At 46.3% G+C, this 11,241-nt stretch overlaps 1 protein-coding gene across 1 annotated transcript; it reads right to left on the reverse strand.

Moving 5' to 3' along the window:
* Positions 1-5,375: 5,375 nt before the first annotated feature.
* LOC123099274 (uncharacterized) lies at positions 5,376-10,249 on the reverse strand. The gene is made up of 6 exons (XM_044521456.1): positions 10,069-10,249; positions 8,893-9,476; positions 8,071-8,183; positions 6,517-6,746; positions 6,151-6,215; positions 5,376-5,587 (listed from the first exon to the last, which is right to left on the reverse strand). The coding sequence occupies exons 2-4, from the start codon at positions 9,433-9,435 to the stop codon at positions 6,734-6,736; spliced, it is 669 nt and encodes a 222-aa protein (XP_044377391.1). The 5' UTR covers positions 9,436-9,476; positions 10,069-10,249; the 3' UTR covers positions 5,376-5,587; positions 6,151-6,215; positions 6,517-6,733.
* Positions 10,250-11,241: the final 992 nt, after the last annotated feature.

Consider the following 11,241-nt stretch of genomic DNA (forward strand, 5'->3'; position numbering starts at 1 on the left):
TGTCGACAAACCCTAAATGATGAGATCATGATCTTGTTCCTTGACAATAACCAACTTTTTGACCAAACTTTTTTCCTATTTAGAGCGAAACATGGCCCACAACGATGAGGCTGGCAGTTCGGGCGGCAAGGCATTCTGGGAGCTGTCGCAGGAGATGGAGGAAGAACCTCACCGCTATGAGGACGCCGCGGAAGACACCGATCCTGACTACACAACCCCTAGTGGCGTCGGGGATGACACCACTGATGGTGCCACCGAGGATGCCACCCCTGATGATGGCAGCGCATGCACAGATGGCAGCCAACCGAAGAGGCAACGGAAGGACCGGCGCCCGAACGTGCTCGGCACCGTCAAGGAGGAATTTACTGAAGTGAACTGCGACGGGGATCCAACGGCGCCCAAAGAATTAGTCAAGGGGTACTCGGTTCAGCTCGGGTGCATTCTCCGAAGCACCGTCTCGATCAACACCGAGAACCTAAGGCATAAGGACCGAGGGAATTTGCGCAACCTCCTCTTCACGAAGCTGCACGAACGATACATGTTCCCCGCTGACTTTGCAAACACACGCCTCTCAGGGAATAAAGTGAACAGTGTCGCCCTCATGAAGATGAGCACGGCCCTGTCTACTTGGAGAAGCGCGGTGAAGAGAATGATTAACAAAGGTGATAGTTATGAGAAGATCAAGGCGAAAAATCCTTCGATCAGCGAAGATGACTACAAGGAGTTCAAGATCAAGTGCGAGAGCGGCGCATCCGAGGAATCAAGTCAGTGGGGGAAAGAGATGCGGGACTTGAACTTAGGGGTCCACAAACTCGGTCCCGGCGGTTATAGAGTGGCGGAACCTATATGGGACAAGGAGGACGCGGAGTGTGCCGAGCAAGGCCTACCGCCCCGCTTCGAGAAATACCGTGAGAAGCAGACCAGGAACTATGTTAGGGCCCGGTACAAGGAGGACCCGGTAACAAAGGAGCTTACCACGGATCCGAAGACCAAGGCGCTTGAGCGTGTTCTTGTAAGGAATACACCCCCGCGTAATTAGCTCCATATGGTTGCATTCTAATTAATGAAGCCAAATTTCTAAATGGTTCACATTCCTTTCGCAGGAGACTGAAAGCAGTAGCGCGGGGTCATCTTAGAGCTCCCCTTGGGACAGCACTCTAAATAGGGCGTTGAACATAATGAAAAACAAGGATAAGCTTAGTAAGCCGTCGTCAGCTGTTCGTGTGGCCGGCAAAGGCTTGTCCACAAAATGGTCGTCATACTATAACGCTGGTGGGCGAAAGGAGAAAAAGACCAGCTCGGAAAGCCAGTCGCGCGAGGTTCAAGAACTCAAGGCACAAGTGGCGCAGATTCCGGAGATTGTCCAAGAGCAAGTGCAACAACAACTGGGAACGACGCTCACCGCCATTGTGCCTACCTTGATTCAGGGGCTGCAGACGTGGATTGCGGGCGGCCAACAGGGGCCGCCCCCGGTTCCCAGCTTGACGGCCAGCAACTCGCACAACACGCAGGCGGCAACATTGGTGTCTCCGGCGGAGGCGGTATTGGTGTCTCCAGCGCCGGCACGGGCATTGGAGCTTAATGCACCCGGGTGTACGCCGGCCGACACCTCGGCAGCAAGCGGCCCCTCCGTCAGTTGCACGCCCGCCGTTGGCGGTGCCTCGACATTAGCCGAGCTCGACGCCATCACGGTAACTAAGCCTCTCGGCCAATGACTTCATCTCCTTGCCTTTGACTGGGCATCCCTGACGCCCTACATGTTTTCGTAGGGCGCCGCCGACGTTCCATGCACTCTCCTGCACTTCATGGGCGGCGAGTTGATCGATGTCGCCAAGGGCAGAATCGTTCAACCGGGCAACCCCGTGTTCCACGGTAATCCGATGTCACCCACTGTATATAGGGTTGAACTGGTTCGGGTGCTGCCAGGCTGCGACGAGTTGTTGCCTCCGATTCGACCCGCTGGGGCCAACGAAGATGATGTGATGACCCTCAGCGCCTGTGTAAGTTGGCCCCTGCTTTGGCCGAAGAGCCAGATTCGTTTGGGGGCGGGGGACACCACCCCACAGACAACACCGCCAGTCGTGCCGGCGCCAAGCCTTGGCAAGACCGCCGCAACGCTACCGGACATGCCGGACATCCCTATGGCACAGGATCCGGACATGCATATGGCACAGGATCCGGACGACGACCACAACGACGGCTGTACATTTACCAACGTCGATAAGTACTTTGCCGAACATGGGTACGGTGACGAATTCTTCGGGCCTCCTTCTCAAGAACCCAACCCTGAAAAAGACGACCGCGATCTAGCTGGTACCGCAGAGAAACCCAATTGCAACAGGCGTCGTCTGGCGTTCAGCTCTCAGGAGACGCCTCCAGTTGCCGCCTTCACCGAGCCTCAGATAGCCGAGGTGCGGAATATTATCAACCCCAACACACTCAAGAAGGCGGTCTCTGAGCAGAACTCGATCCCATTACAGCAGATGAGGAAGAAGGGACGGAAACGAAAGAATAACAAGGGCGGTGCGAGCCAGCCGGCACCGAGTACGATCCGTGCTCAGGACGGGCCACCTTCACCTAAGGATATCTCGAGGAGGGTGCATGTGGCGGGTAGGCCGATGCTACCGACTAATCTGCTCAATGCTGCAACCGGTGCTATGCGGAGTCTGCATGACAGTGTTCTTTCTTTGGAGAAGCGGCGTCTCTCCGAGAATGATGTGGCATACCCGGTTTTTGTGGCCAAGGTGCCAGAGGGCAAGGGCTTTGTGGATAGCGCCATCGGGGGTACGATCGTCCTGCGGTTTGATGACATCTTCGCTATGTTTAACCTTCATCCGCTACACTACACCTTCGTTCGGCTATTTTCGCTGAGTTTGGAGATGCGGATCATTAGAGACAAGACCCCGGACATCGTGATAGTTGACCCCTTCTACATGAGTGCCAAGATCTTGGGCAGCGCTGGGGACCGGCAAGTCGCGAGTTCATACCTCGAAGGCGTCATTCTGGCAAACCCAGATAAGGATAACTTCCTCGTGCCTTACTTTCTCGAGTAAGTCATCCCCTCACCGCCCCGTAACATATGATTTCTTAGATTTCGATCATTCTTTTTTTTCTAACATTCCGTGTTTTGTGCAGTGACACACATTGCACACTCATCCTCTTAAGCCCGAAATATTCCATGGCCACGTATTTCGACCCGGACCGTCAGTCGAAGAAAGACTACACAAATATCAAGAAAGTTCTTGATGATGTTCTCCCCGGCTACGCCAGATCTGGAGCCACCTTCAGCAGGCTAGTTCGTAGGTACGGCAAGCACATCTTCACCCACAATACGACGTTACCCTGCGTCAAGCAGCCGCCTGGCGGTCAGAAGGATGCCTACTACGCCCTCCATCACATGCGGGCGATCGTACGGGACCATAATCATCTTCTGCTACCAAATAATCTCAAAGATTGGGCCGCACGCTTGTCGGCAATCCAGGACGCGGACATCAGACAAGAATTCTTTCGCATCCAGTCGGAGTTTGCGGAAATCATCCATCAAGATGTCCTTCGTACCTCGGGGCAGTTCTATCTCAGATATCAACCATCCAACAGTGAGATAGAAACAACGCTACAAATGCAGGCTGACAACGCCCGTGATTTCGTGACCATCACGAAAGACGGCGGCTTCATCCACGCTCCGCTCCCTGAGTCGAGTCGAAAGTAGTGATGCTATGTAGTTTTGAAATGTCGATTGGCTCATGTTGTAATATTAAAATTTAATGAACTTGTATGCCTCTTTGGTTTGGACAGTCGTTCAACTTACATGTAATCGATGCTATTTATTAGTAGGACCATGAATCGTGCTATTAATGTGTTGCTTTTCTCTTCCGATCCTTTTGTTGCATACTTATATATTGCTTATGTATTGTCTGTGAATTGCTACTAACGTTTTGTTTGGCTAGTGCATAGAGATACCATCGTATGTCGTGTACAAGGGTAAGGTTCCCGGAGTCTACGACAACTGGGAGGAGTGTCGAAGACAGGTTTACCGTTTCAGCGGTAACAGTTACAAAGGGTACACCACTAGGGCGGAGGCGGAAGCTAGATACGCGCACTATCTAGCGGGAGAGAGGAGGGAGCGGAGGAGGAACCGGATGAAGACCAGTTTCATCGCGATGATGCTAATCGTGATGACCGCAGCTCTCTTCTATGTGATGGTAGTTTAGATGATCGATATCGACTTGTAATGTGAAGACAAACTCGCTACTCGCGGTTTCGAGACTTGTAATGTTCTAACTTTGTTCGGTCTTTTCAATTCGGAGACTAATATGATGAATTGTATTCGGAGACTAATCTTCTATTGTATTCGATAACTCTGCTGTTTATATGTTGTGCTGTCTATATTCTGTGTAGTAATATGTTTTGTAACCTGTGCAAATATCAGAAAAGAAAGAAATCCCTAATATTCATACTAGTGGCGCACCACCCAGCACTTTAGTGGCGCACTGCAAAATGCACACTAGTGGCGCATCATCAACCAGTGCGCCATTAGTAAGCCAGAGCACATGGTTAAATATGCCCCCTGGGAGGCATACTAATGGCGCACTACCTGATGCGCCATTAGTATCTGGTATACTAATGGCGCACCTGTGGTGCGCCATTAGTAAAAAATCTAATGGCGTGATGCTAGTGGCGCACCTGTAGTGCGCCATTAGTAGGCAAAACAGATGCACCACTAGCAGGCCTTTTCCTAGTAGTGTAAAACATAAATGCATACAGTGGTAAGAAGCGAAGTGCAAATATTGGGTATGAAAGCGACATAAAACTTCCATGATGGCAGTTTTGTGTAAAGGAGTGGACACGTACTAAATATGCAGGAGCCAATTGCGAGGGTATTAAGCTTTTGGATGTACTAGTTATTAAGCTTTTTGCATATACCATGATTAAATTGCATATGATACACAAGTCTTCCGATACATAAGATACACGAGCCTTTGGATGTACCATGATTAAATTCCATATGCTACAAGTACAAACAGATCGTAAAGCATTTCAATTAACTGTTTCATATACCAGGATGCAGTTTAAGATTGTCAATACGCCACTAGTGAAATGCATAAGTAACTTGGAGAAGCTTTTGCGAATGGAATAAAGAGCGAAACAGAAAACAAGGGCATTAGGGACTTGGCTAACTTACGGCCGGCCATATTATAGTCTTATGGTACGGCCTTGCCGTTTTAGGTAGGAATACCATTATTGTATTCTCTTTTTTTGGCAAGATGCTATTTAAGGCTGTATGTTGGCGCTTGCAGCAGGAAATTTTCCCGCCCTCGCGGCTTGTGAGCCCAGGCCCAGATACGAGCACGAATTATAGGAACAAAAGGCAAATCTATCTCAGAAAAATGCTTTTAGGTACTGCATGTATATGTTCATAAAAAGACAATGCATTTAAAAAAAACCAAATTTGCATCCGCAGTTTAAAAAAAAATGCACAACATGTACATCTAGTCCCTAGGAAAAACATAGGTTTGCACATTCTTCTCTATACATGGCACATATCTTGTTTCTCTGTTCGACTGTACTTAGTCTGCATCTTGGCATCCTGCATGTTAAAAAAAACATTTGTCATAAGTTTGTTGCCTACATGTCAAGATATAGAAGCACATGTTGCATGTAAGGGACCATCTTAATGAGCTACTTCCAGATTTACAACAAAAAGGCTAATTTGCCATTTTAAAAGAACATTATTGCCTAATAAGTGGCATTTAAATTGCCTAACAAATGACACTTAAAAACAAGATCATCCCTAATGGTTGAAAATCTAGTATATAACCATGTCAAATGTGAAGCAATTGAGCCTATCAGGAAAAAGTACATGTTGCCATGCAACTGATTTAATAAAGCAATAAAAAGACATCATAACAAACTTTCCACCATGTAGAAATTGCAGCCAGTGAGTATTTCAGTTATATAATTTCAGTTTGAATTGAGCAATCACACTAAATTAAGAGTATAGACTGCGGTGTCAAAAAACAGCAATACTAATCTTAATGGGTAATAGTGAGGAACTGGCCTGGTTAGAATGCCCTGTTGCTGCCAACAAATCAACACCTCCCCTACTGCCCCCTCCCATGCATAAACATGTATGTCCAGCTGAGGACTCACCTAAAATCTGCAGTCTTAGGGGCTGTAAAAGGCAGAAGCACCATTCCAAGGTGTGCGATAGGGGGCTGCAAAAGACAGAATTTGGTCAGGGTGAAGCCTGCAAGTGAAACAAAAGCAAGTTATGCCAAAATCAGAGTACAAATTGGACAATCGAGTGTTTCCATGTATGCTTAGAAATCAGAAGCTCAAATGAAGCAAATATGGTAATGTTATAGTGGATTGTATTTTTTTAGGCAATTAGGCAATATTATCTTCATAATATAAGCAGTTTATAAATTCTGAATATGCAAGTATAGTTCACGAATGAGCTAGCTAGCTATTGCATCTTGCAATGAGGTAGTTAGGTGGAGATGGAATAGGGCTTACGGGTGTATGAAGTGCTCGAAGAGACAAGTGCAAAGGATGGAGATGCTCAGGGAGGGAGGCTGTGATGGGGAAGCTAAGCGCCGCACAGCATCATGCCGAGCTGCTGTAGCCTGTGGAACGTGCAGCTATCGGAGCTGGTGGTCAATATACCAAAGACGAGAACCCACGGTGCGGCCCCTAGCGATAGCAACATCCCCATCCATGACTAGTGCCCAGCTCACCACGCACACCTGCACCACAAAACCGAAGAGCCAAGCATGAAGGATGAGGCGGAGTGCTGGGTCCATTGAAACACAAATCAAAGTTACGAATGTTACTTTTTCATATTATAGGCAATAATAGTGCTAAGTGTTAGACAATAGTAGGTTCTAGATTAGGAAAAATAGTATTCTTGATTAAGCAATAATAATGAATACTATCCGCAAAAAAAAATGAATACAAAAAATGCTAAAGCTAACTATAAGATCCTTGATAATATATTTCCAAGTTACTAGGTAATGTAACTTAAAATGCTAAATCTAACTATTTCCTGATGCAACACTATACAGATTCGTTGCTTAATGGTGGAACTTATTTTGGAGCTTATAATTGCTTAATGAAGGATTGAAATACTCTACTTGATGTCAGGTGGTTATTAGAATATTGTCTAAAAAATTGCTAGGTCCATATTAGGCAAAACTGTATTATTCACCTGATTATGTGAAGTACTATCCATGATGGAGAAACTAGTTTTTCTTATGCAGAATAGTATTTTTTCCATAACATAGAACTATGTTATGGAATAAGGAATATACCAATATCATTGCCTAATGCATAAATGTGTCTTAACCTGACATAAAAGTAATTTTGCCTAATGAAAAATTATACTAATGCCTAATGTGTACCAATATCATTTCATAATGCTAACTAGTTCTTAGTTCTAGTTTTATTGTGAAAACATGAAACAATATGGAATAGCATGCCATAATTTAATCTGGGATAATGCAGCATGCTCCATATTTGCATAACCATGCAGTTTTTTTGGCTAATGAAGTACATGAGGCACACCCAGATTTGTAACGAAAGGCTAAATTGCCTATTTAGGAGCACAATGTTGCCTAACAAAAATGACACTAAATTGCCTAACAAACACATGAAGCAATAAACACAGTTTATTTGCATAAAAGACGCCTTGGCTGTGCTACCTAGCTAGAAAACTAATACAAACAGTTCGCAATCACCGGCTCAGACACAACACAAGCAAAAAGCACAAAAAGCTATATAAATGCATCCACAGTATTACAATTGAAGTAACACCATTACTTCCGTAAAATCTCTGATTCCCAGCTAAAGTAACAAGCTAATCTGAAAGCAATAGTCCAGCGTCGGAAGAACTGTAAGCCTCCAGAGGACCAAAACCACACCTCTGGATTATTTTTCTACAAAAAATGCAGCTGCCTACCGAAACAATGACGGAGCAAAAGAATTAACAGGTCCAATCCACTCCCAATTATGCGCAAAAATAGTTGAGTTGTCGTGGGGGAGACAAAGGAAGAACGACGGCGCAATGCTCACCTTAGTGGGGAAGATGGATGCAGAGCACCAGGGGAGGTGGCGTCCTCAGAACTGCGACCGTTGATGCCTGATCCACGGAGGGCGCGCGAGCTGGAGTCGTAACCAACGATGCACTACAAAAATAATTATATATTATAAATTAGGCAAAACAAGTGAATAAGCTAGGCAAAATAGTGTTAAGAATTAAGCAACAAACCATGGATATGCCAAAATAAATGAAACGGACAGCTATCGGCATGGGGTTCAGAGCTGTGGGACACAGATAGGAATAAATGCATCATTGGCAATGGGATGTGCAAACAAAAATTGCAATATAGTTTGAAATTTTCTGATATCAACATCAAAGTAGGCATATGCAGTTTTGCAAAAAAAAAGTTTAAATATAATCTCCTAGTGTTTTCCATGAGGTCATCAACATTGGTTTCACGCTGCACACATTTGAAAACTGGGAACAGAGGAATTAACCTTAGGAATTGGAAGCATAAATAAATATTAGCTTTGGAAAACAAATACCTTAACAGGGGAATCCCACAAGCAAAAACAGGCAGCGAGGGTGATTGGAAAAAAAGACAAGCAAATTCACTTTACAAAGAAACTGTCAATATGAGAAAAATATGATGAGGTGAATCTGGTTTACCAATGAATCTGGTTTACCACCCAAGATACATATCATTTAAAATCCATCCATTAATAACACATCCAAACATAAAGGGTTGATTCTAAACTGTTTGCCACGCCCCTAAGAAATACTTATCACAACAGCCTCGAGCTGGCTGATAAGTCTACTCATCACAGAAACTCATCAGGATCACAGAAACGAACCGGGGTCTCCAACACATCGGTGACCAGCTGGACCAGCAACGGGGCACGCTCCTGAAGCCAGACAATGTCGCGATTACCATTGAGTACATCATCAGCAGTATCCTTTAGCATTATGCTCAGCTTTTTGACTCGGGCTGAGACCAGATCCTCATCGGCAAGCAATACGCCCAAGGCTAAGATAAAGCACTTCCTCAGATCTAAGAGCGTAATTGCTGAGTTCTTCATGAGTAGGAGGGCTTCCAGGGCGCCCCGTTCCAGCTTGGCCTCCTGAACCATGAGCTGGGGTAACACATCATGCTCAAGCTTTTGGATTTCCAGCGACAAGCCTGCCACAACCAAGAGGATTTCCAGCTCCGGGCATGCCCAGATCCACGACTCCTTGATCAGCGGGCGGAGGAGTGCATACGACTCGCGCGCTATGCGCACCGACTCCAGAGAGACAAGATTCACAAGCATGGACTTATTGGAGTGGCCCAGCTCATTGGCGCGGGCCTGCAGGGCTTGGATGTGGGCATGGGAGTGGATTTTGTAGAGCTTCGTCATTTCCTTTTGGCGGACTGCAGCAGAAGAGTTGCTGCTACCAGCTGGTACAACACAAACAGAGGAGGATTTAATGTCAGGAAGAGACCATACAGCAGCATATTTGCATTGTGCGACAGAATAGTTAATAATATGAAGTGAAAGCAATTCAACCATGTATACTGATAGGCAACTAAACAAAATGAATGAATACACTCAATCACCCAAAACAGAAAAATAATTAGCAGCACATATGACTAGAACATTAATCAGCAGCTGCAGGTTCCGTGCTGTGCATAAATATTTTAGGATCCCAAAAAATATTGTTACCTATCCAAACAGAGCTAGAACATTCTGGCATAAACTGAAACCAAAATCGCGACAGGCACAGTTGAGAAACCAAAATCTGACCACAACCAAGCAAACCCTAACTAAAACGTCAGATTGATTCCTTATTACGGATAATCAATCGAACCCTGCCTAGGTGGTGTTACCAAACAAACAAACCCTAACTAATTAAATCCTCCTATCCTAGTCGAGGTTCCTCATACGAATGAATACTCAAGGATACAAGACCAACCACAATCGGAACGAGCAACTCCGGAGGGAGACCTACGAACCAGCGCCTACCAACCAATCGGAACTCCAATCGCTCACCTCGGGCGGGCGGGCGGGCGTAAGATCTGGAGAGGACGAGGCGCCGGGTCCCGTCCCGTCGGGTGATATCCGTGAGATTGAGATTGGGTCGACAGACAGGGGGTTGCGGGAACGGCGGCGAGGCGAGGCGACGGAGTGCGGGGGAGAGACGGAGGCGGGCGGCTTTTCTTTTATAGGAGGGCAAGAGGGGTTCGGGGGTAAAAGCACAGACTGCCGTATCCGCCTCGCATTCTCTGATTTTTACCAATTTATACTTTTTTGAGAGGCTTTTTTACCAATTTATATTTTTTCATCCCTCTCTTTCTCTGCCTTAGCCCTCATAACCTGATGAATGCTAGTGGTAGATTTGTCAGACATTTTCTTCTTCTCAAGCTCTTGCTTTAGGTCAGAAAGAGCAAGTCTTGCATTGCCCAGGGGTTTTCTATAAAACTACCAAATAGTTCAATTAAACGGAAATTGTTCTGAATAATGTTTTGGATAAGGTGGGACAGGTGCCAAGACGTGATTGGCCGGTACCGATTTGGTAAGTGAGTGCGTGTGTGAGCTGTTGGATTGAAACAAACGGACAAGGTTAGATCCGGGCCTCACCGGTGTTAGGTCACCGTAGATGTCGCCGGAAAAATGCAGGCACGACGGTGCTACGCCCTTGGTTCAACATATTTGGCGCTCGGGGAGTCTTGGGGACGGGGAGGGGCTCGGGTGGACGCGGTGGTGCTGATGCTGGCCTCGGTTGCCCTCAGGGACGATGGCGGAAACGACGGCTGCGGGACTCGCCGGAGAGGCGGAGCTCTTGGGTTGGGATGGCCAAAACGAGCGCTTCTGGGAGAACCAATGGGTCAGCGAGATGCTCGAGATCAAGGGGAAAAAGATGTAAAAAAATATATAAAACATTTAGATCAATGCTCTTATATTTATTTCTTTATTATGAAAGAGTAGAAATTATGCTCCAGGACCGGAATCTCTCCCCAAACCTGCATTGCTAGAGGAAAGAGGCGCTTGAGATCCAATCCAATGGACTAAAAGGCGCCAATCAGACGGTCGCTAGGCGTCCCGCCCAAAAATTGCTCATATTAATTATGCTTTCTCAAAAAAAAATCAGGCAGGACCGACGTGAAGTTAACTGAAGAATACGACACATGTTGTAATTGAAGACTGCACGCTCACCTCCGCAGC

This window comes from Triticum aestivum, chromosome 4D (assembly GCF_018294505.1).
Source record: "Triticum aestivum cultivar Chinese Spring chromosome 4D, IWGSC CS RefSeq v2.1, whole genome shotgun sequence".
NCBI lineage: Eukaryota > Viridiplantae > Streptophyta > Magnoliopsida > Poales > Poaceae > Triticum > Triticum aestivum.

What these genes read in the sequence shown, in the direction of transcription:
- LOC123099274 (XM_044521456.1), bottom strand. Translation starts at nt 9,435, where the DNA reads ATGACGAAGCTCTACAAAATCCACTCCCATGCCCACATCCAAGCCCTG. An exon ending in CCGATGTGTTGGAGACCCCG is followed by an intron (nt 8,184 to 8,892) that starts GTTCGTTTCTGT and finishes TTATTTTTGTAG; the next exon opens with TGCATCGTTGGTTACGACTC.